General features: G+C 36.9%; 1 protein-coding gene across 4 annotated transcripts in view; it reads left to right on the top strand.

Annotated features, from left to right (window-relative positions):
- The window catches only part of NOX4 (NADPH oxidase 4), a 184448-nt gene extending 157819 nt beyond the window's left edge, over positions 1–26629 (top strand). For 2 of the 4 annotated variants that reach the window (XM_075546434.1, XM_075546432.1), the window contains 5 exons: positions 5537–5656; positions 7835–7943; positions 10218–10286; positions 18555–18655; positions 24814–26629. In XM_075546434.1, the coding sequence (XP_075402549.1) occupies positions 5537–5656; positions 7835–7943; positions 10218–10286; positions 18555–18655; positions 24814–24934 (520 nt within the window). In that variant the 3' untranslated portion in view covers positions 24935–26629. Of the gene's footprint in view, positions 1–5536; positions 5657–7834; positions 7944–10217; positions 10287–18554; positions 18656–21090; positions 21240–24813 lie in introns of those variants that run through there. The other 2 variants (XM_075546433.1, XM_075546435.1) reach the window with 2 other exon arrangements.
- The last annotated feature ends 263 nt before the right edge of the window (positions 26630–26892 follow it).

The raw sequence follows: 26892 nt of genomic DNA, 5'->3' as shown, positions 1-26892 counted from the left end.
ACAGTTGAAGACAAGAGACCGCTGGGGGTCACGGGGGAGGGTGTTCTTTTACTATTTTTTTTGTTTACTTTTGTATCCCTCACACTTAAAATAGTCCCTGGCACAATGAGGTGCATAAAATCTTTGTTGAATAAATTTAAAATGAATGACTAAATAAGATAAGTTCGCACTAGGTTTAAGATTAAAAAAAAAAAAGCACCACTACCTTCAGGCCAATTCTAGCTCATAGAGGTCTTACATAAGTTTCTGATATTGTAAATATTTATGGGAGCCTGTAGTATAATTTTTCTCCCACAGAATGACTTGTAGATTGGACTTGTGGTTATCAGTTCAAAGCCTACCAGATAAGTCCATCAATGCTAGAGAACTGAAGGAATCTGGTTTTATAATTGTAAGGATTTTCATTGTTGTCATTTTTATACAAATGTTATTGCTTAATATTTATGTTCTAGAATTGCTTATTTGATGAGAACCGCTGAAATCAATGTATGTAAGTTCCTGATATTTTGAGATTTCAATAAAGGCCCAATATATTGTTTCATTAGGTTCAAACATCTTCTAATAAAAAAGGTGTACATTTCCTTCAGTGCACCTTAGCCCTCAATTAGCCTCCCTGCTCATCAACACTCTAAAGAGGTCTTTTGCAGTAGATTTTCCAAGTGCAATCCATCTTTTGATTCTTCTGTCTGCTGCTTCAATAAACATTGATTCAAATAAGATGAAATCTTGCACAACTGCAATCTTTTCTGTTTATCTTGAAATTACACATTGGTCCAGTTGTGAAGATTTTGGTGTTCACACTGACCTGTAATCACACTGAAGGCTCCGCTCTGTGATCTTCATCAGCAGTTCTTCAAGTCATCCTCAATTTTAGCAGTCAGGTTACATCATCTGCATATCGCAGGCTATCACTAAACTGTCCGCCAATCTACTTCTTAACATAATCCAGACCCCTTATTTACTTAATATAGAGATTGAATAGGTATGATGCAAGGATACACCCTAACTCACACCTTTCCTGGCTTTAAGCCATGCAGTATGCCCTTGTTCTGTTCACACAACTGCCTCTTGGTCCACATGAGCGCAATGTAATATTCTAGGATTACCCTTCTTCTCAAGGATAGCCATATTTTTTATGGTCCGCTCAGTTGAATGCATTGGCATAGTCAACAAAACACAGGTAAACATCTTTCTGGTTATCTCCATATTCTATAATCTCTTCTGTTTTTATCTGTTCTATAATCTCATCTAACAAGAGCAATGATATCCCATGTTCGATGTCTTCTTCTGTATCTTGCCTGAACCTCTATGACAGCTCCCTGTCACTGTGCTGCTGAAACTACTGTTGAATGATCTATAGTAAAATTTTACTTCTATGTGATCTTAATGATGTTGTTGCATATGAGGGGTGGCCCCCAAAACTCCGGAATTTGCTCCCCCCCAAAGCTATGTATTTTAATTTTTTTTCACAAAATAACCTCATCACCTTCATAGTACTCTCCATTTGCTTAATACATTTGTCAGATCTGCAATTCCATTCTTGGAAAGGTGTTTCAAACTCATCTGTTTGGATGGCTTGATAGCACCTCCCTCATTTTTTTCTTCACCATTTCTACTTCGTCAAATCGCTGTCCTTTCTGATTCCTTTTCTTTCTCAAAAACAAAAGGAAGTTTCGGGGTAAGATCAAGTGAGTAATGTGTGTGGGGCAAAAGAGGCATACTGTCTTTTTCCAAAAACTGGCCCACTGAGTTGGCTGCATGAACACATGCATTGTCATGGTAGCAAAACCAGTCCCCCATCTGCCACAAATCAGGCCTTTCTTGTCACACACTATTACTCAATCTTTCAGAACCTCTAAATAGAAAGCTTGATGAACAGTCTGACCTGGTGGAACAAAATCCAAATGTACTATGAGTCAACATTTTCGTCCGTTTGGGAAGTTGACGGACATCTAGAACGTGATTTGTCACCAATCGACATTTCTCCTTGTTTGAAACGAGAAAACTACTCATATACTTGAATTTACCCATAGCACTGACCTTGTAGGCTATGTTCAAAATCATACAGATTCTGCAGCATTTTTCCCAAGCAGGAAACAAAATTTCACAGCCACATACTCTTCTCTTAAATCAGCCTCCCCCCTCCACCCAAAAAAACAAAAAACAAACAGGCTCAAACAAAACTGCATTTACAAAAAAGTTACTGAATCAGAGAGAACCTTCCCAGGTGATGCCACTGGGTGCACTAACTCAGAGCATGTGGTTCCATGCTCGTCTAGCAGGAAAAATGCAGACCATGAAAATTCAGCTCTGCCCAGCACAATTCCAAAACTAATTTTTTGGAGGTAACCCCTCATAATTTGAGGATTCTGATGGGTCACCTTTCTTCGGAATGAGTACAAATATGGTTCTCTTCCAGTCAGTTGGCGAAGCACCTGTCTTCCATGAGGAAGCACACCCTGTGCTTCATCAGCTTGTTGAAACATTTTAAATGATAGTCCATCAATTCCTGCAGCCTTGTTTTGGGCTAATGCTTTCAATGCAGCTGAATTTCTCCCTTCAGTGCCATTCATTCTTTTTCATAATGTACGTCTTAAAATGGCTGGATGTAGACTGTCTCTTTTTGGTACAGTGACTCTATATTCTTTCCATCTTCTTTTGATTTGTCCTGCATCATTCAACATTTTGCTCTTAGAATCTTTCAATATTGAAACTCAAAGTTTGAATTATTTCTTGAGTTCTTTCAGTTTAAGATATCCTGAGTGTGATCTTCCTTTTAAAAAAATTATAGGTGTTTACACATGTATTATAATATTTTACTTTTTTTCTCAGGCTCTCCTTTGAAATCTTTTGTTCCGCTCTTTGACTTAACTGGTTTTTCCACTTCAGCTACTCTAGGACTATGAGTAGGCTTCGAAATCTCTGCTAAAATCCACATTGATCTTCTCTTTCCTGTCTTTTTAATGACCTTTTGCTTTCTTCATGCATGGTATCCTTGCTACCCCCACCTAATGCAGCAGGTCTTCTATTCTTGAGAAGTTATCAGAATTCAGGGGAAATAAACTCAAGGTTATATTTTGGGATTTGGAAACTTGTTTTAATTTTCTGAAACGTTAACCTGAACTTACATGGGAGCAAATTATGATCGGTTCCACAGTCATCCCTGGCCTGGTTTTAGCTAATGATATTGAGCTTCTCCGTCATCTCTTCCCACAGATGTAGTCCATTTGATTTCTATATATTCCATCTGGGGAAGTTCATGTGTATAAGTCACCTTTTGTGTTGTTGAAAAAGGTGTTTGAAATGAAGAAGTCATTGGTCTTGCAAAATTTTATCATGTAATCTTGGACTTTGTTTCTATCAGCAAGGTCAGAGTTTCTAACTACTATTGCTTCTTCTTTTTTACCATCTTTTGTATACCAATCACCAATACCTATCAGTGCATCTTAATTTCATGTTTGATCAATTTCAGACCGAAGACTGTTTTTACTAACTTTAGTGGATGGTATGTAAATTGTGTATTGATTAGATTCCCTTGGATATGGATGATATGATCATATCAAATTGTACTTCATGATAATATTGAAAAGTCCAATTTGACAATGTCATTTATCTTGATTATTTCATTCCCAGAAAATTAAATTATATATTTTCTGCTTGAAAATGACCAATGCCAGTTTATTTCAGCTTATTAAGCCCTAGAATGTTGATTTTTATGAGTTCTAGTTCATTGTTTACCACTTCCAGTTTTTCTAGATTCATACATTACACATTCCAATTTCTAATTATTAATTCATGCTTGCAACTATTCCTTCTCACCTTGAATCATGCCCCATTGGCAAATGAAGGTTCCCCAAGGCTCTACTCCCATTGACTCTATTTCATCCATGCTGTCATGGTTGACTCGACTTTAAGAAGGCAATTCTTCCTTAGTCATATTTTTTGAATGTCTTCTCGCTTGATAGATTTATCTTTTGTTACCATCTCCGACAATGTTCCCCATCTTTTCATGAGGTTTTCAGTATCTGACACTGTTTTGATTCTCTTCATAATATTTTCAGTTTTAAGGCTCATTCCTTAGAAGTGGACAGCCTATTTCTTTTCATAGTCTGCTCTTAGTCTAGAAGCTGCACCGTAATCTGTTCACTTGCATGAGTCTGCTGGCCTTTGAAATACCAGTCTCAGAGATTCCGGTATGACAGCAAACACAAGCCAATGCAGTAAGACCAACTGGCAGACAAATTGTATGCCTGATGTTAACTTACCTACTTCCTTAAATGGATCATAAACGTAAGAAATCTGACAATAAAATATACTTTTCATGGGTTACTGTTTTTCTAACAGGTTTCTGTTTGTTTGTTTGTTACTGGTAGAAAAACAATTTTCAAGTGAAAGTGTTTATTTTTTTCCCTCCTGTCGGGGAGTGTAGAAGTAGACAGTCCATGCGAAGTGTGGTAATTCTACTTTATCAAAGAAAGCTCTTTAGACCAGTAAGTCAACATTACAGACACTGGGAAGGAGGTCAAGAGAGAGAAATAAGTCCCAACTTCCAACTGAAACAGCTCATTTTAAGGAGCTATCCTTACTGTTCCAATAACACGCCCATTGCCACCACGCTGGCCACAAAACAGTCTCATGCACAGATTTAAGGAGTTCTGGCAACTCATGTTTTTACAGGCCCTTTTCCTTCCCTGAACTGATATGTTACAAAAAAGAATTTGAGATTAGATATTAATTTGAGATTAGATATTAATTGAAGAATTAATTCTTTGTGTTACTGCTAAGGTTTACCTACACAATACATGCACATGAACACACTTTGTTTCTAGCGATACCTACACAGAACATGCAATATTTATCAGTTTCTATAAGTGACATTGAGTATATTCTTTAAGTTGTACACACCATGACTGCTTTTTCCAAATTATCCCACCACCATTAATATACACTCAGTGCATTCTAAGCAAACCTCCCTTCCATACACATATTTTTCATATGATGCCAATTTCCTTTGAAATTGTTCCCCAGCTGTTTTCATACTTAAAAACTTAAGTAGGGCAAGAAGAATAACAGCATCATATTATTTCCTCCTATTATGTTTGTGCTTACAAAGTAATTGTTTTAGTAAATATTTTCTCTTTTAACTGTGTAATGAAAAGGAACATTGTTTATTGAATTCAGACACAGCAAAGTAATTGACATTTTAATTTAGTCAAATATAATAATATAATGTGATAAGAACTTTAATTTTCCCTTAGCTCTATCTCAAGGGCCTGTTTGCATTTGCCCATACTTATAATTGGTGATTTTACACAAAAAAAAGGGAAAATTAGAAAAATATAAACTTGATTTAATATTGAAATTTCATAAACTGTATTATTTCTTTAGGCTTTTAAATATAGGAAGCATTTAAGTAAGACTTTAGACATCTCAAAGCCCAGAAATAGAAACTTGGATTCATGATGTGTGCTTCTTATTATAAATAATTAATCATCCTTATGCTAGTTTTCCCTAACTTGATCTCTCCTATTTGTAGGCTATACATTGATGGCCCCTTTGGCAGTCCGTTTGAAGAGTCACTGAACTACGAGGTTAGCCTCTGCGTGGCTGGAGGCATTGGAGTAACCCCATTTGCATCAATACTCAACACTCTGCTGTATGTCATTTTGATTCATCGTATTAGTCGAAATAACTGCCAACATTGAAGACATCTCTCATTTTAAGTACAGGATAATTCCTTACGGAATTATTTTATTCATTGTTCAAAGCACCCAGTTTACTGATTGTTTAGGGAGGCAATTCAGTTGTCCTCTTCACGTGCCCCATGACCCCACGAGGCCCTTTTGTGAACCATGCCTGCCAGAGTGGTGCAGCCTCTCTTGACCTGTAGTCTACTAAAACCATTGACTGGCATCCTTCATTTTTCTACTTCCAGTTCTTATGACATGGCCCTTCTTTGTACTCATCCTCGTGAAATTTTCACAGAAGATAGGAGTGCTATAGCCAAGCAGGGTGAAGAAATCTGATGGTGCCATTCTATCAGAAAGAATAGTGTTTCCAGTCTCAAAAGCTTGTCTTCAATCAAGCAGCCATCTAACTGAGGCCTCAACTAAGTCCACCTGGAAGAAACACACCACCTGTGTGATCCAAAGATTGCAGATATAAAACCCCAAACCAAAGAAGGAAATAGCATCAGAGCTTGCAATTATGGTTTGTAGAGGCTGTGGGTGACAGTGGAAGTCCAAACTCCATCTGCAGTTTCCACGTGTATTAAGCCTCTGATAAATCCTCACTGACCACGATTGAGGGATGTGAATAGGCTTGGTATTAAAGAGAATTGTTGATTATGACAGGCGTAGGAGGGTTAACATGTAATATCTTATCATTTGATCTCCCTCTTGACTCATTGTAAAGTGTTTCAGTTTTTAATATTGTCTGCTTTCTTTTTGATTGAGGTTTGTCTGTGTTTTCATTAATTATTGTTATTGGCTTTTTATTTGTTTGTTTGCTTCCTGTTTGTGTTTTGTCTGATTTTATGTATATGAAATCCAGGAGAGATAAGTCTATAGAACCAGTAAATAATTACCTAGGATCCTGGCAGAGGAGGATGGGGGTTTGAAGAGCTAAGAACAATGAGTACAAGGAGAATGTAGTGATGATAGCACCACTCTCCTTAATATGACAGAATGATTACATTGTATGATATGTGAAGTATATGGCAATAAATTTACTTTTTAAAGGAAAGAAAAATTCAGAGGCTGATTAAAACCATGACAAAAGAAGATATATTAATAAGACATGGAAATAAAAAGTGGGGTTCTTGTGGAAATGCAATCTTTTCTGAGCAGCTGACAAATGAACACTTTATTTCTTGATTTCATCTCAATGGATTAACAACAGACTGCATAAAAGAAACCTCATAATGAAGATAACATAACCAACAAATATTATTCTAGTTATATTCAAGGAAAATTCCAATTTATTTTAATTCCAAACAAATGTTGATTGCTTGATGTTAACTACCATGGAATTACCACCAAATATATTCCATTCATTTTTCATGTAGACACCAGTTGCAATAAAAGTCTGCTTCATGGAGTTCCAAAAACCAAATAAGAATTTGAAGCATGATTGCATGATATCTTATTTCAAAAATTTAATATAAATTGGAGGTATTTTTTCCATTTCTTCCAAAAATAACCATAATCTAAGCCAGAAAACATTTATTTCTGACAACACATTATAAGTTATTAGGGCGCCTAAAGTTATGAAAAGGGGAGAACATTTTCTTAACCTCGGACCTCCTTCAGAAATATAACCAAGAATCCAGACTGGAAATTAGGGGTTGCTGGAATGAATTACATAGTAGATGGTTGTGCAATCTTTTTCTTTAATGATTATAAAGATGGGGATAACTAACCAAATTTCTGGAATGGTTTTGGATCATTTTGCTTGGATGACCTTTGGAGCCCTGCTCAGTGATAGAATTCATGGAAAATGGAGCATGTGTTTGTCTTAGTTGCAGGATCTGATAATCTCTTGGTGGGGAGTTTAGTCTGGTGCCGTCTGCTGCAAACAGGTGATGTACATATAATAGTCACAAGTATAATAAGTATTGAAGCGTATGAGGAATTTCATATCTTTAAGTAATCACGTCAAATTTAAAATTTACTTTTAATTCTAGAGAGTGCCATGTCTGCCAGTAAAATGTAAATCACTAGTTTTCCTCTCGATCGCTTAATAATGACAAAGAGCTAACTCTGAAAGATCTAGGGACTTTTCTTTCTTCTTTGTTTTGCCACCCTAACATCTCCTCCGTTCTTTGAACTTAAAGGGATGGCTGGGAAGCTTTCAAGCTTAGAAGACTCTATTTCATCTGGGTCTGCAGAGACATGCAATCCTTCCGCTGGTTTGCAGACTTACTCTGCGTGGTGCACAACAAGGTAACATCAGGGCTTCTCTTAGTTTGGAAATATTTCTAACTTTAACAAAATTAAGAGATTGTCATTCAGCTTACAAAAGGTGGTCCATGCTTATAATAAGGTAAACATTTAAATATGGAGATAAATAATAGCGAAGAAAAAGTCTCCAATGCCCAAAACTCAGAGACTAATTCTGTCAATAACATGTTACATTTCTTACCAAGATATACATGTTTGTGAATATGAATATCTACCTATAGGAGACAATATTTTTATGCAGAAATGTACTCACATGTGTGCCAGGGAGTGAGAGAAGGCAGATGGAGGGAATTTTATTTCCTCTTGCTGGTTTTTCTTTATTAAAATTAAATGTTAATATACAAATGCACCATTGCTATACATTTTAAAAATAAAATAAAACAAAATCCTCATTGACTATATACCTCACCCTTTCTAACTAAGCAGAGGCAACATGAGAAATTGTATCACTCCAGTATGATGTTCTGGATCTTTTTACCCTTACTTTACATCTGGAGCATACCTTGGTAATTTTATACATAGAATTTCCTCCCTTTTGTAGCTGTAAAGTATTTTGGAGTATGGCTATATGTCAGTTCTATGTTGTCATTTGTGTATTGGAGTGTTATGTGTGTGTGTGAAGGAATGAAGAAGAGAGGGAACAACAGCAATAAAGCGTAGTCAGAGAAAGCCAATTATTACTAGATTCCTTATTATGTTTCAGAAAAAGGAAGTATATGAAGACAACAGCTTTTTGCTCCTTTGTTGAATTTATTTCTCTTCAGATGATAGTTTTCTTCCTAAATTTATTTTCTTGCTAAATCAATATATTGATTCAAGATGTTTTTCATATTGTTTGCCAGTAGTACACTGTCCTATTGTAGCAGGTTCCTCTATTTTTACAAGTGAAACTAGAGCTGAGGAGAGGGAAGGCAGGAAAAGGAACAACTGCTCTCGATGATTTCTCTTTGTTTATGTTGTTTTGTATTTTAATATCTCCGATATATTCAGAAAGGATCTACAAGGTGCTTTAGGGGACGTGTTGTACCACTAAGTGCAGGGTTGGCAGTTTAAACCCACCAGCTATCCCATGCAAGAAAGATGAGGCTACCTGTTCTCCTAAACATTGACGGGCTCAGACACATTGTGCAGGGTTGTGCTGAGTCAGAAGTGACTCAGTGGCAGTGGGCAATACTTTTGGATGCTCGGAACATTTAGGGGGAAAATATGCTTGTTTTCTACTATACATATTCTATATCACTTTTGATCTTTTCAGAGAGAATTATAGTTTTTATAAGTGAACATGAGTTAAATTTAGGAATTTATAGGGATGGATATAATAATAACTAGATAAAATTTGAGAAATAATTAGATGAATCTGAGTGTAATTGTTTGTTAGCTTTTGCATCTATAAAGGTAACAAAGGATTATTTCTTTTTATCATCATGCATACATAATGTATAATAGAGGATTCATTATTAATGTTACAATATATACACTGGTATACAAGAATGTTGTTAAGCGTTGTACTGGCCCATTGTCAGTACTCATATTTTTATAATAATATATGTTGTTTTATTTTTCTCACATGGTTCAAGAAAAACAGACACTCGTATAAGCTAGAAGAACATTGAGTTTGGAAAGGAGACTTAGTCCTTTCATCCAGATAGGTGGTTGACTAGAAAAATCAAAAAATTTCAGCTCATAAAAAGTGTTGTATAGTGTGAATAGGTGTCTGTTGCTAAAAAGGTAAGTGTCCTACTAACTCTTGGAGACCTTACATACAGCAGAACGGAACACTGTCCAGACGGGCACCGTCTGCACAGCCGTTGCTGTGTTTGAGCCCGTTTTTGAAGCCACTGTCAGTTTATCCTGCTCATTATTTTCCTTTATTTTTTGCTGACCTTCCAACTTGCCAAGCACGATGCCCTTCTTTGGGGGCTGATCCCTCTTGGCAAGGTCTTCACAGTACAGGAGATGATTTTAAGAGCGTGATCGCTTCAAAGACAGTTCTTTTAAGGAGCACTCTGACTATACGTGTTCACGTGTACATGTCTGTGTTTGTGTACCTGTACACGAGGAGCTTCAAAATGGTCATTCCATTTTTCTATAAATGTTTTGAATCCCCATCATATATATCAACTTGCTTACAGTTGTTGGCTGTGGTAAGCCAGGGCATGTGTTAACAGATTTCAGAAATCTACGTGACAGAATAGAAGAAAGTCTGAGGACAGAGAAAGAATTTTAATAAGTCTGCTCATTTTTATGTCCCTTCAGTTTTGGCAAGAGAACAGGCCTGACTTTGTCAACATCCAGCTGTACCTCAGTCAGACCGACGGCATACAGGTAAGTGAGTGCATGTCATTGTTAATGACATAAGCCTCTTGACCATAGATGGCTTACTGTAAGAGTGATGCTGAAAGAGAATTTTCCAGATGTTTTCTTACAAAAGTAACCTAGTGGAAGACTTCCTTTGCACTGTGCCACAAATATTCTTGACTCGGCCTTGAATTTAATCATCCGATGCCCTTATTTGTCCTCACATGGGAGTGCAGCAGGAATTGTTAGCCCATCTCTCCTGTCTTAAGTGTAGCTGCAAGCTCTTCATTTTTATATATCTGGCCATAAATAAAATATTGAGATTATATTGATCAAAAGATTTTATGAAAATATTGAATGTGAGGTCATACACAATTCAGCTTATTTACTTCCATGGAAAGGTAAAAATTAGTGAGTCATAGTGTGTTATTCACTGCGTGAGCCAGATATTATGTTAACATGTCATATTTGTTATCTCACGTAATCTAAATAGAATCCAGAAGCAATAGGTGTTATTATTCCCAATTCACAGTTGACAAAACTTAGAGACAGTATTGGAAGAAGTAGATAGGTATATAAAACTGAATATGAAAGCAAATTTCATTTTAATATTAGTTATATAATACTTTGCATAAAGTAGTATTTGTCAGCTGCCTCAAAATCATTTCAATCTTATTTTTTTCTAGTCAGTTTTCTAAAGTATTTGTTCCATACAGAAGTGTTATTTATTATACTATTGTCATGAAACAAGTCAATATCATTATTTTTTTTTCACAATATTATCTTAAAGGCATAGAGCATCAATTACATTAGGTTCCCAGTTAGTCAGTCTGCGCCCCAAACATTTTCTCCTCTTTTCTCCATTCATTGTCATTTTTCACCACCTATTCATATCTAACTTTCTATTAATTAAGGAGACTTGATGGCACACTACAGTGCCATGGTGACGCCACGGGTTAGATGTTGGGCTGATCACTATAAGGTCGATTATTCAAACCTACTAGCCGCTCCACAGGCGAAGCACGAGGCGGCTGCCTGCTCCCATAAAGATGCACAGTCTCAGAAACCCTGTATTGCGTTCATGTGAGTCATAACCAATCTTTGGCTGTGGGGTTCGGGTAGCCCAGTGGTTACATATCCAGCTGCTAACCAGAAGGTCAGGTGTTTAAATACAGTCATTTCATGCAGAAAAGCTGTAGCAAGCAGAGTCCGTAAAATTCCATTATATTTTAATTCCATTTTTCCCCCATGAACCTTTTGAAGCTCCGTCATGTTTGTGGTGGTAGAAATACATCAGCAAAGTTTATATGTGGAGTGTTATTTGAGGGTAGACGATTAGAACGTAATCTTTGTCTACATTGCAGTTGTTTGCAAATGGTGTTACTCACGGAGGTGTAGGAAAATCAGCTTTTTCTAAGCGTACCGTTCAAGAATATAATGGATTTGAAAGGAAACCCGGGACATGTTGTTTTGAAATGACTACACTAAATAGCTTATTGCTTGACACGCTTTCCGGAACGTTTCATTGTGTCCCAGGCAAACATTTAGGTAGCAAATTCATTTTCCAATCCATAATTCAGCACGCTCTTCCATAAATTCCCCCACTTAAATTTATCCAATTGCTTTATTGCCCCCAGTTTTCTCGTCTTTGGTCTGGGGAAACGGTTTCCTTTTGGTCTTTGGACCTTTGTAGAGATTATCGTCTCTTGTATGTTGGCTCAGCAATTATCTGGCTAAGAGAAGCCTCTGGAAATGTCTTAAGTCTCAAGTTAGGAGATTATTTTAGGGAACTAGTCAGGAGTTCATCCAGTTTCTTTCCTCTCAGTACCTGTGTTTACTCCTCTTGACTGCCCCCAGACATGTGTACCTGTGCTTGTAAATGGCTGTTTGCTGCAGCTGTTGCTGCAGACGTGTGTTATGGCATTGACGGCAGTTGTTCCTTGTTCTTATGTGCTCTTCCTGACTTCCCTTACTTCGACTGTGTGATTTCCCTCACACTGTATATTGCCTTTCCCATCACTTTAGTCAACACTGCACACCACCTAAGATTTTATTCTCCCTCTTTTACCTTTCCATTATTGTAACTAAGGATATTTTTTCTGTATGTAAACTTATTTTTTACCTTTTATACTTGAGACTTCATACAATGTTGGTCATTTTAAGATTGACCTATTTCACTCAATGTACTATCTTCTAGTTTCGTTCGTGTTAAGATGTTTCTGGGATTCACTTGGTATTCTTTATTTTTATGTAGTATGCTATTGTATACACGTATGCATCGCAGTTTACCTACTCAACCAATGATGGACACTTATGTTCTTTCCAACTCTTTGCTGTCATGGCAATACTACCGTGAGCATCACTGTGCATATGTACGTTTGTTACGCAGCTCTATTTCTCTAGGATATACACCTAGAATTAGATTGCTGGGTGGTATCGTAATTCTATTTCTCTCTTTTTATGTGGAAAAACCCTACTGGTTTTCATAATATTTGCACCAGTTTAAAGGCTCGACAGCAATGTTTAAGAGTGCCAGTCACGCAAACGTCTCACCAACATTTGTCATTCCGTTATTTTGATCAGTGCCGTTATTGCTGGGATGAAGTAGCATCTCCTTACAGCTTTGATTCAACTCTCAGTGGCAGTCTGTGTGATGCTATGATGGTGAAGCTATGCTACCAGGATTTCCGGTATTAGTAGGCCATCCAGAAACATCCAGCCAAGTTTCATCAGGGCTTGCAGACCTCAAACAGACTAGAAATCAAGAATAGGTTGCCCACTTCTGAGGGTTTGCCACTAAGAACCTTATATCAGTGGAACATTTCCAGGTATGGTGCCAGAACATAAACCCCTCAGGTTGATCAACATTCAAAATATGACCGAGGAAGAGCTGCCTCCACAAATTAGAGATGGCAAGAATGTAACTGGGGTAAATTTGGGGGAACCTGTATTTACTGATGGGGCATGACTCAAAAAGATAAGAGGGAGCCATAAATATCCATTAATCATAGGAACATGGACTATATATACAGGAAATATGTCTTTAGGAAAATTAGAAGTAAAATGGAAGACTAAAAGATTGGTATCCAAGGGCTCAACTAGTCAGTAAATCTTTAGGAAATGATGATGGCAACATATGTACAAATATGCTCGATACAATTGATGTATGGAATGTTATAAGCTACTCTCCACTAAAGAGTAGCTTTAACCAGTACATAGACAGAAAGGAAAATTTCACCTTCCTTCATAGGTGCACCCTGTTTTCCTCATTTGAGGGTGGGTCAAGTCCCCAAGCAGCTGGGCTGTGACTTCCCGAAACTCATCCCTTTCGCCCGGGGGAGTGTTTCATCCTCGCTACGTGCTCAATCACGATTTAGTTTTAGGGCCCAACTGGAGGAAGAGTGGGTGAGGTTAACCAGCTAATAAACAAGTGCAGCTTCATGATGAAAAGAAAATATGATATCAGAAGAAACTCCTGATCTAGAAAAGTTAAGGAAACTCAGTCATTAGGTAGAAATGTACAGCAGAAACAACTCACGTTTGAGAGAAAGGTTATTTGGGTGTAAGTATTCACTCAAGGGGAAGTATGGAAGGCTCTTATGAAGTTTGGGGGAGAAATTAAATCATCACAGGAGTCCAAGTATTTGATTGGACCATTTTTATAGTTTGGGGTTGCAGAATAAAGCAGTCAACACTCAAGTCAGGGTCTTTGCTAAATATAATCACTCCACCTGGAGGCCTGCAAAGCTAATCCTCATTGCCTGCACAGAAATGTATTTTAATGTATTCATCCTTCCTAATTGCTTCATATTCATTATTATTTTTATTAATCATATAAATAAGAAAAATTTACCCCCCCAAAATTGTATCATTGGCATTAGTGAGCTGAAACAGATTGGCATTGGGCATTTTGAGTCAGAAAATCATACAGTTACTAAGCAGGGACTGACAAATTCAGAAGGAATGACTTTACACTTATCATGCAGAACAGTTCAACAGTTCAAGATATAACTTGACAGCATTTTATAATATCTTTATGCCTAAATGAAGATCAGGAACTTCCAGAAGTTCAGACTGAATTCAGAAGAGGACACAGAACAAGGGATATCATTGCTGATGTCAGATGCATCTTGGTTCAAAGCAGAGAACATAGAAAGATGTTTACTTGTGTTTGATTGACTATGCAAAGGGAGTTGACTGTGTGCACCATAATGAATCCTTGAGAAGAACAGGGATTCCGAAACTCTCCATTGTTGCTCATCCAGGATTTATACATGGATCTAGAGGCAGTGCACGAACATAACAGGAGACTACTACATGGTTTAAAATCTGGAAAGGTGTGTGTCAGGGTTCTATCCTCTTACCATATTTGTACAATTTGTATGTTGAGTATATGAGAAGCTGGCGTATATGAAGATGAGTGAGTCACAGAATTGGAGGAAGGCTCATTAACAGCCTACAGTATGCAGATTTCACAACTTTGCTTGCTGATAGTGAGGAGGAATTAAAACACTTTGATGAACATCAAGAATTATATCCTTCAGTGTGGATTACAATTCAATGTAAGGAAGACCAAATCCCTAACAACCCGACCAATATATAAATGGAGGCAAAATTTGAAATTCTCTAGGTTTTTTTAAAAGATCCTTTTATTGGGTTTTCTTACAGCTCTTATAACAATCCATACATCAATCATTGAGATACGAGCTCACAACACACCGAGTCCAGGTCAGATAAACCCCTCAAGAACAGAAATGGGAGTAGTGATTCCAGGAGGGTAGATAGAAGGTGGGGGAAGAGGAGAGGAAGGAGGAAATGATCGGAATGATGGACACCCCACCACCACCACCCCACCCCTCAAGGGATATGAACAACAGAAATCATGGGGGCAGGGGGATGGCGGTCAGTGGAAAATATGTCAAGGTCAAGGATTTTGTCTTACTTGGAGACTTGATTAATACTCATGAAAATAGCAGTCAAGAGATCCAAAAACATATTGGATTAGGTAAATCTACTGCACATGACCTCTTTATAATAATGAAGAGCAAGGGTGTTACTTTGAGAATTAAAGTGCACCTGACCCAAGCCATGGTAGACTCCATTGCGTCATGTGCATGTGAAAATTGGACATTGAATAAGGAAGCTGACTTGATAGCACCTAACAGCCACAAAAGGAAGACCAGTTACTATGGCTATTTAAATTTACCCACCAACCACTAAAAGTAATGGTGAAGACATTCAAGGATTCTACTGACTTCTTCAGTCTGAAATTGATCAAACACGCAATCAATCTGTACTAATAATTTCTAATGACTGGAATGTGAATGTTCCAAACAAAGAGAAGGTATTAGTAGATGGAAAATATGACTTTGATGAGAGGAGAGTCAAGGGGCTGGACATCACATGATAAAATATTGCAAGACCAATGATTGCTCACTGCTGATACCCCTTTCCAACAACATAGATGGAGACTGTACCTGTAGAACCCACCTATGGAATACACAGGAAATAAAATTGAGTACATCTCTGGTAATAGATTATGAGGAAGCTCTATATCATCAGAGAAAACAAAGCCCAGCGGTGGAACTGACCATCAATTGTTCATATTTAAGTTCTGCTTGAAGCTAAAAATATTAAAAAGAAGTCCACAAGAGCAACATAACAATATTGAATACATCCCACCTGAATTTAAAGACATCTCAAGAATATATTTAACAAATATTTTTTAATTTACTCTTGAATGTAGTTAGAATAAATAGATGAAATGATGAAGTAAAAGAGCTGAAAAGAAAGTTTCAAGGGCAGCTTGAGAAGTATTAGTATGAAAAACCCTGGAATCAGAAAGTTAAAGAGGAAAAACGCATTCCACATATTTCAAGCTGAAAGAAATGAGAGGGAAAAATCAAACCTCAAGTTGAAATATTGAAGGATTCTCTGTGCAAAGTCTTGAACAATGCAGAAAGTATCAAAAGATAGAAGGACTATACAGAATCACTTTGCCAAAAGGAATGGACTGAAGTTCAGCCATATCCAGAGACAGAATATGATCACAGCCTAAAAGTTCTGAAGGGAAGAGTCAAACTTGACGGAAGACATTAGCCAAAACACAAAATCCAGAAATTGTCGAATACCAATCGAAATGTTTCAACAGACTGTAATCCTGGAGGCAATCATGACTTCATGCCAAGAAATTGAGAACACAGCTACCTGCCTCACCAAATAAAAAAATCCAAACGTGTGTTAATTCCAGCGAAAGTTAAGTGAACTGAGAAGTAACATAAAAAGCACAAGCAAGTAGAATTTTACTAACGATAATTAAATTTGTTGTAGCAGTATATGGACAGCGGGCTTCCAGAAATTCAAACCAGATTCAGAAGAGGATGTGGAATGTATGATTGCTGATGTCAAATAGATCTGACCTGAAGTCAGAGAATACCACAAAATGTTGATTTGTGCTTTATTGACCATGAAAAGACACGGTACCGAATGGAACATAACAAACGAAGGCTATTATTGTGAAGAATTTGAATTCAAGAATAACATGGCATCAGGATTGGAGAAAAAATTGTTCCAACAGCACTGTACAGATAACACATCCTTGCTGACAGTGAGGAGGACTCGAAGCAGTTGCTCATGAAATCAGACTGCGGATTTCAGCACGGATTTGAAAGAAACCCAAATCCTCACGACTGAAGCAAGAGCATGATAAGAAGAGGCATGATTGAATGTGTCAAGGGTTTACCGTATATACTAGAATATAAGCTGACCCAAATATCAGCCGAGGCACCTAATTTTACCACAAAAACTGCATCAAAATATGCTGAGCAACTCAGCTTATATTCAAGTATATGTGGTAATTTTCTTGGATCCACAATCATTGCTAATGGAAGCATTTTTAAAAAATCAGAAGATATATGCTGCATTTAAATTATGGTATTGCTGGGTTTTGTTTTAATGGTTTCCATTTATCTAGTTTTTTGGTTTTGTTTTTGCCATTTGGTATGTGGACTGTTTTCCTGAATTCCTCTACAGTATGGGTTTGTTCTTGGAGTTGTCTGGGTTTTCTTTGGTTCGTGGAGGGTCCTGTATACAAGTATTTTGAAGTCCTTCTCCGCTAGTGATCCTACTATTTCTCTCTCACAGAGGTTTTCTGGCCTTTTATCTTTGCTCTTGCTTGAGCCATGTTGTCCTATTTCTTTATATTTTCCATGGTTTCCCACTCATTAGGTATTTTACTCAGCAAGCAGTGGCCTCTTGATTATGTATTTGATTGTTTTGTCATTGGTTTTTGTTTACCTTGGGTTGAATATATCTGGGTAAGCCAGGTGGGCATGTTGTACTGGTCCCTAGTCTCGGAGCACTGAAGCATTTGCCACCTGTTTGTGGGTGCGCAGAGAAGCAGCAGGCAGCTTGAGTGGGGATCTCTATTCTTGGTTGCACATTGCAACTGAGGGAAGTCTGGGTGAGCATTGGCTGCTGTTGCCATTGAATGGTCTATTGAATGGTGTGTGGGCAAGGGTACTTTCTGAGTAGGAGCGGTTGGGAGGCATGGTAGGAATGGCAAGCGAGTAAATATGCTGGAGCAGGTTCACTTCTTGTTGGGTTGGTGGGTGAGAGTGGATGGTGGGAATGTATTTTCCATGGAGATGGATCAGAGGGTGACTGATGGGCTTGCAGGAGCAAGTAGTAGCCAGGGCTGGCTGAGTGTTGGGGAGTAGGGTTGGAGGTGGGGTGGTGGGAAGGATGTAGTCCAGTACACAGGAGCACAGCCTCCATTGCTTGCCAGGCCTCTTTCAGTGCATTTTCTCCACTGATTAGGTTATAGCTTGTTCTGCTCGCTCTGTATATGTCTACACAGCTTCTCACCTATTAGGGGTACTGGGAAGTTGCCCTCCTGTGCTCTTCTTGGGCTACCACTGGCTTGGTCTCAAGATGGCCTTACAATCTGGGATAGCTGAAGGAGTACCCCCGCTCCACATCACCCTTTGTCCACTGTGTTCTTTCAATTTCTTCATAAAGTTAGTGCGCGATTCCATTCTTTGGCCTCCCATTTTCCGTTTAGATTCCAGTAGTTCCATCTGTATCTGTTTCACATGTATTCTTGGGTCTTTGGTGAAGCAGGAAGGCATGGTGTGTCTGAATAAGCTCCCAGATTGGCTCCTCTCCAACACGTTTATTCTTTGCTTCACAATAATTTGATAGGAAACCACTGCGCTCAAACCAACGATATTCAAGCAATGAGTTCATTTGTTTAAGTGGCTGAGTTGTAATAATAAAATGCTTTCTTTTGGGCAGAAAATAATTGGAGAAAAGTACCAAGCACTGAATTCACGACTGTTCATTGGCCGTCCTCGATGGAAAGCGCTTTTTGATGAGATAGCCAAATATAACAGAGGGTAAGCACCGCTCCCCAGAGAATTTGACATTTGGTTAAGGATCATTTAAAAATATCCCTAAATCATACATACAGCTCTAAAGAGCTGAATTAGCAATGGGTTTACAATTTAAAAACGCAAACTCTCAATTATCAATATTAAATGAGGAAGCAATGGTATCACCCAAATATCGGTAATTTCAAATAATTAAATCTTGGTTTACAAATAACCAGCAATGTTTTCATGAAATAAACTCTCTGACCCAGTTTTTAGTTTGCAAAAGTAAATCTTTTAGGCATATCCAATGAGCTCTAGAAATCAAGACCCCTGGCAGACCATATCAATTATGAAAGGACGCATCAGCTCTCTTTTGGGTTATTGTTTTTAGGTGTCAAGTCAGTTTCACCTCATACGCACTGACGTTGAGGAACTGCCGACTCGGCATCACCCTATAGGACAGGGCAGAACGGTCCCTGAGACTTTGTTTACAGGAATCGAAAGCCCCATCTTTCTCTAAGGAGTGGCTGTTGGTTTCCAACTCTGGACCGTGAGAATCACAGCCCAACACATAAGCCCTATGCCCGCAGCGGTACTCTTCCAGCGCATAGTGACTTACCTGTCCTGTATCATCACTGTGATGCTTGGTCCAGTGTTGTAACCACTGAGCTGTCCACTTTCTTGTGAGTCTCTTTTTTTTTTTTTGGTCGCTAACTCTACGTTATCATGACCAGGACATACAAAGACTGTGAGATAAAATATTACCATCCTTATTTCTAAGCAGCTTGATAGGTTGTACTTCTTCCAAGACAAATGGGTTTGTTCTCCTGGTAGTCCATGGGATATTAAATATTCTTTGCCAGTACCATAATTATATATACCAATTCCACTTCAGTCTTTTTAATTTATTGTCCAGCTTTTGCATACATTTGAGGTGACTTGGGTCAGGCACACTTTAATCCTCAGGTGAAATCTCTTCTCTTTAACACATGTAAAGACGTCTTGTGCAGCAGGTTTACCCAAGTGAATACATCATTTGATTTCTTAACTGCTGCTCTCCTGGGCACTAAGTGGCTTGTGAGATGTAACGACCAGCCTTTCACTTAGTGCAACAGTTCTCAACCTGTGGGTCACGACCCCTTTGGGGGTAAACGACCCTTCCACAGAGCTCTCCCAATTCACAACAGTAGCAAAATTACAGTTATGAAGTAGAAATGAAAATAATTTTATGGTTGGTCAGTTACCCCAACATGAGGAACTGTGTTAAAGGGTCGTGGCATTAGGAAAGTTGAGAACCACTGACAGTGTATGAGTGCTTAACCAGTATGCCTCTCAATACCCTGAACTGTTCGTTAGCAGTGGGAAATTTTACATCATTTTTCTTCTTGGAATTGTATTCCTCTTCCATAGAAGCTGTATAATATTATCAAAATCTGAGATGTTTTTATTTTTAAAGTTCTTTGCTCGCAGTTAATCATACTTCTGTGAAAAGAATGCCCACAAATCGAATATTTAATTTTCTTAATTTCCAAAGGATTCAAGCATTATTTTTATATTCAGTTCTCATTATAATTTAAGCATATAGTTGGTCAATTAATAATTTAATATATACTTTTGATAAATATAAAACTGAATTTTGAATGCAAGTTTAAGGAAACGTTTTTAGAGGCAGAGTACAAGAAAAATGAATGAATGAATAGTACTTTTTGTGAATGAATAGTGCTTCTGTTTTTAGCCCTTTTATTGTCATAATTCACCTATTTTACAATTCTCTAATTCAGTCTCATCAAAGAAGAGTTGCGCAGCCATCACCACAATCAAGTTTATAACATTTTCTGTTCGTGGACTCACCATGATCAACTCCCCATTTCCCCTCCCTTCTTAAAAAAGTTGCATTATTAAATTAGTGAAAGTTTAACAGTGAGGGACTTCTCAAATCACACAAATGAAGATGCTTACAGTTAAAAAGCAGTTGTAAAAGAAAACATATTAAAAATGGTATTATAGAGGTTAACAATGTCTTTATTGAGTAAGCTAAGTCCACACAGAAAAAGCACACAGCCTGAGATAATAAACAAGAGACAAAACCAGAGGGGGGAAGAGTCTCCGCATCTAAATTCTAAACCCTGGGTTTGTTTGTGGAACATTATGCATAGTCGTCTAAGCTGAAGAGCCAATTGCAGGTGAATCCCCTCTACCCACAGACAAGGAATGTGAACAGCCCTACTCTCTCTCTCAGATAGAGAGTCTTCACAGCTGTACTTTGACGACAATGTAACACTTTCCATTCTGTCTCCCTGTGGAGCCACTTTCATTTATTCTTAATTTTTAATATTGTTTGCTTTTTCTGAGATTGAAGTCTTCGTTTTATATGATTATTGTTGTTCATTTGTTTTCTTTTTCTTTTTTTCCTCTTTTTTCTACTCCTTGTCCTTGTTTTATATGTTTTTTGTGTGTAGGGAAACTAGAACTTATGAAGACAGGTCCTATGGACACAGTCAGGAAGGGTGGAGGAAGTCTAAAGTCAACATCAATGCGTACAAAGTGGAAGAAATGTTCCAGAGTTGATTGTGGTGATGATCACACCACACTTCTTAATAAAACTGAGCAACTGAATTGCATGATGCATTATCGCTCCATAAAATGAATTAAAATAAATAAATAAAGAGCAAAAATGGCTTTCTTATGACTTTCCAGAGGGAAATTTGCAAAACTAATTGCAATCAATCTCAGATAACCAAGCAGGAAAAAAGCAGTATTTTATTTTCATCATACATTGTTGACAAAAATATATACAAACAAAATGACTCATTCTTTTTTCATTTTAATGGTTACCGATAGTTTAGCAATAATCTAAATTTTATTAGATTATTAGGAAATCAATACAAAAAATCATTTTTTTCACAACTTTCATTTTCTTCATCACTTTATTTTCTGCTCATTTTGAGTTAAAAATAGCTTCTTTTGTATTAGTCTCTTCTTGTGGAAGCTTAGATGGTGTATTTCAGAATTTCTTTTTTTCTACTACTTAATTTTATGTTTAATACTATAAAATGTTCTCTAAACACCACTTAGTTAAATGGAAATGTTTTGTGTATATGTATATATTTTTTCCATTTTTATGGAACTGTAGAACATTTTTTTATTGCTTACTTCTTTGACCCAAGAGTTGTTTAATAGTTTGTGTGCAATTATCAAATAAGTGGATTTTCCAGATATCTTTTTGTTACTGCCTTCTAGTCTAATTAATTTTCCTATGATTTTATTTTGTCCACACCAGTAGCATATTAGTCATAACTTCCTGTTTGTTTTAGTGATTTCATTAGAATTGTGAGTCCCGGTTTGCTTTCTTCAGACTAGCATCACCTGTGAATCATTGGGGAAGGAAATCCTTTAGACACAATAAAAATCATTTCAGTCAGAAGCTTTGAGGTGACAGGCCATTGTGCTTTGTTAAAGTCAGGTGATTCTCTTGAAACCAAAATCAGAAAATCACTAGTCTAGATTTATAGTACCTCTTCAACATACCATGGCTTACCTTTAAGTAATATTATAGCACTTCATTACTTCCATTTCTTACACTCTGGTCTTTTTGCTGTTGTCATAGTTCATCATCCTTCTATATGCTATAAAACCATAGTATACTGTCATTATACTTTTAAAATGTCAGTTATAATTCTGAGATTAAAAATTAGACAAAAATACACTTCAGAGTTATTTACAGGTTTTGAATTGCTTGTGTTCTTAATTCTTATGATTAGATTAAGATTTTCTTCTGGTTTTATATTTTTTACTTTCCGAAGAACTTTCTTTAATATTCCTTACAGTGGAGGTTTGTTCGTAGTGGATTCCCTCAGCTTTTGCTTGCCTGAAAAGATACTATTTTATCATCACCTTAAAGATAGTTTTGCTTGATATACAATCACATTTGTTGCTCTTCTTTTTCAGTACCTTAAACATGCCAATTGATTGCTCTCAGATTTATGTAGGTGATAACATGGAATCCTATGTCATTCTTACTTTGAGCTTTTGTTTGTAATGTGTTCCATGATTTTGTGCTCCCTTCCCCCACCTCAGGCTGCTTTTATGTTTTCTATTTCACCAATTTCAATATGAGTTGCCTTGATCTGACTCTCCTTAGTGTCCTTGAGCTTCATTAATTTCCTTGGATCTGTGAGTTTATTTCCATCAAATTTGGGGGGAAATGGCAATCATTAAAGTATTTTTCTCTTCCTCAGGATCTCCTCTCTAATTGGGAAAGATTAAAGATAGTTTGCATTAGTTTATAATATCAGACAGGTCATTATTTTAGGCATTCTTCTGTGTGCTTCTAAATGAACTGATAGTATGTCTTCTGAGTTACTTATATTTCCTTTTTCTTTTTATGTTTTCTTTTGCCTCTCCTAGAATTTCTTTTAAAGCTTTTTTAAAATCTTCAATTTCTCTTATTATCATGTTGACGCATTCCTCTACCTTCTTACATATGAAGTCAATTTATAATCAGTTTTAATGACAAGGCCTGCTCATTCTCTCGGTCCTTGTGACTGTGGCTGTAGTCATTGATCTTTCTGATAGTTTAAAGTTATATGTTGTTGCTCTTTGCATTGTGAATTTTAAGTTTACATTTTTAGATGCCAAATGTTGCCTTATTCTATTCAATAGTTTGGGGTTTGTTACTGATGCAACTAAGTTATGTGGGGTCCAGTTAATCCTTTCAAGGCTTGCATTTAGGCTTTGCTAATGAAGGTTGAGAGCAGCTGTTAGTCAAGACTAATTTTCACTCGAATATTCTGAGAACACTATTCCTTACCCCATGTAACGGGAGGCCTTTCCATTCATGGATTATTCCCAGTTTTGTGTAAATTCTAGACATTAGTTTACTTACTGGTCCCAGTAATTCTTTACTCACACTTCTATCGTTTTCTCTCCCTAATGAACAGAGAAGTAAGTATTCAGGCAAACTCTGGAAATTTCCAAATATCAACTGTCAACTACAAATCTTCAGTGATTTTTACGATGAACTCCTTTCTCTTCTGTAGTTACTTTACATATGTTAGTCTCCATTGTCTTTAGGAATACCACTCTTTAGCCACTTAGCTCGGTGATACCCCAGCCTATACGCGCTTCTCCTTGAACTAGACTTAGACAGTCTCCGTAGACAGTTACAGGACTCACACTACTTGTCTCCTATCCCCAGGGTATAGGATTCTGTATGATCTCTTGTCTTGTGTGTGAAAACCAGTGCTGCATGCTTCTTGCTTGCTTGTCTCTGCTACTTGGCGAACGCAAGAGAATACATGCAGTCCTGGCCACAAGTGAAAATCATATTTTCATATTTCTCTCTTTAATTTTTCAAGGTGAAATATTTTAATAATCCTTTTTAGCATTTAGTATGGATTTTTGCTACCCATTTAAATGGATGTACTGTCTTGTTTTAGTATCAATCATTCTCAAATAATAGGAATATGTGGCATTTTTTCCAGGATAGTGTACAGATTGTTGATCACTTTGATATCTTTGGAAAACTGCCAAGTAAACTAGTGAATTTTTAAAGAATAGTCACTTTCTGGGGCATATTTTATCGGTTTAGGATGGGTTATTATAGGTTAAATATTAAGATCTTATATTAGTGAATTATAAACCTTAGAGAGCATTTATGAGTATCGCAGTGCAAAACATTTAATGGATCCGGATTAATGTTTTTACTTTCAATACTGATATAAATTAGTCATATAAAATTATGTTTATCAGTTGATCATGTCTTTACTCTATTTCCCCTTATTAAAAATCCAACTCAGATCTTTACAAAGTGTGTGTGAGGTGGATAATTAAAGGATAATGACCATGGTGCAACAGCAGCTGACTGTCATCTGCTCTTGATGTGGTGTCTGGTGTCACCGTGGACTGTGATCAACAGCCTAAGCAAGCTGCTCACTCTGCGGATAATAAGAGACTGTGTGCTCATAGTGAACGTTTTTCCAGTTACTCTTAGGTCTAGTATGAAAAATATGAGGCCAATGAAATACTTTTCTGGAATTTAAGGATAATTGGGAAGAGTATTCTCAACATATAAAGCAGCAGGAAATGTGCTTTGTGAATCTTTGTTGATACCTTTAACCATACTCATAAATACACGTGCCCCTTTCTTTCTGATTTTCCATTTCCTCCTCATCTTTCCCCAGGAAAACGGTTGGTGTTTTCTGCTGTGGGCCCAGTTCAATTTCTAAGACGCTTCATAGACTGAGTAACCAACACAACTCTTATGGGACAAGATTTGAATACAATAAAGAGTCTTTCAGCTGAAAATCTGTGGGATCAACCAGGACTCTCAGAAAAACAAACAACAAAAGGAATGAGTGCAATTTTTGAGACTTTGAAAGTCAACTGAATCAAACAGTTACGTCCTGCCAAAGATTAGCGAAGCTTTCTTATTTATGATTATTTAAAATGGAAATGAAGAGAATGTTGCAAGATAGCAGATACATGTTTAATCTGGAAACTAAAGACACCCTGCAGAATATTTGATGGGATACTTTACTTTCCAATGTTCAAATTAAAAGAAAATGATTAGACTCGCACTGTTGATTTTTATGGCAGATTCAATAAGTCCCTAGTGGGAAGCTGAATTTGCTCACTGTGAGGGCGATAGCCTGGGTTTTCCTGAAATTGTTTTTGATTGAATAAATTCGTGATTGAACAAAATTAAAAATGCATCAAAACTGAGACTATATTTATAGGTTGCATGTAAGCCGGGTAGCTTTAATTTGGAAAAGCTCTAGGCAAATACATTAGATGCTTAAAATTACAACACAGAACTCTCTATTGATACGGGTACTTGTTGCCAATAGCCAATTTTCCTCACTACTGATATTAATACCAAACTTTATATATGTATATAGACTTTAAGCTGTTCAAACCTTGTGCAGGTATTGATATAGCATCTATTTATATATTTTCTTCCTATTTTTCCTCAACCAAGGAAAATTTTCCCTCTATTGGAATGCATTAGACAAATGGTTTGCTAGATCCATTCCAAATTCAATTTATTTAACCTATTATTATTATATAGTAATGAGAAACTCTAATTGCCTTCTAGTATCCAGAGGCTTATAGAGTAATAGTTTTTATTATTTTTCAGTATTTCAGCCTTTTTTATTTGTTACTGCTGTTTCCACAGGAATACTTTCTCTCAGTTCTTGCCTCTTAAGGTGTTTTGTTTAATTTGCACTTGAAGACCAAAGGGCATCAAAGTGTCATTTGGCACTGAAGTACAAGATGTTTCGCCTGTGGATACATGGTGTATACTGGAGACTTTGAAAGTATAATTATATTACTCAATAAGAAATGGTTATATTACTACACAACACAAAATACTTTAGTAGACAGATTCAAGTTCAATTTCCAGATGGTTATTGTTGCTGTGTCTGAAATACTGAAATATGGAATTATTGAATTTAAAGACTCTACTGGGACTATACTATCTGATTTACTCTTCCAGGCCATTCTGTTCTTGGCTCAAAAGACAAAACTATTTTACTATTATAAGAATTAAGGTCTTCATTGAAATGTAGCGCTTTTATACTGTAGACATCTAGCGATTGCAGATACGGTAGACGGCTGGAAACAGCAGCATGTTTTTCCTTGCTGTGGTGAAAATTTCTCATACTATCACGTAATGCGAGAGATGCTGCTGTATTTTTTTTGCTTTTTCTTTTGCTATGATTCACCAATAGCCATCAAGCATGCTAAACCATCTAGGGTGGAATGCCTAAAGCATGTTTATTTGTAGACATTTGTTCCTCTCCTTGGAATTGTTCTAGTCCTGCCTTCTGGGGAGAGAAGTTTCGACAGAAATGGTCATGGGAAATGTGCAATGTTACTGTAGATTCAATTCTGATGGCATATTTAATAACCAGTACACCTTGGCAGCACTTTTTAAATTAAAAAGATATTTTATAAAAACGTGTTCAAAAGAACTAATAAAAAGAATCTTTCCAATGTGTTAGTCCAAGCTTAACGTGCAATACTGTGGCATAACTCCTTCCTCATCTGAATTGAGCTAAGATATCATGTCGTACATTTAATTTTCATATAGCAATGGAAGACTTTTTCAGAAAGCAATGAGAGTACAGTAGAGGTCCACTGTTCTTGATGAACTTCCCTTCCGATTTTAACTTCAGTAAGTTAGATATTCAAGGTCCTCTTAAAAATTAAACAGCCTTTTTGTTTTGTTTTCTTCTGTAGGGAGGAATGGCATTAGG

Source organism: Tenrec ecaudatus, chromosome 4 (assembly GCF_050624435.1).
Source record: "Tenrec ecaudatus isolate mTenEca1 chromosome 4, mTenEca1.hap1, whole genome shotgun sequence".
Taxonomy (NCBI): Eukaryota; Metazoa; Chordata; class Mammalia; order Afrosoricida; family Tenrecidae; genus Tenrec; species Tenrec ecaudatus.
This window is presented reverse-complemented; position numbering and strand designations above follow the sequence as displayed.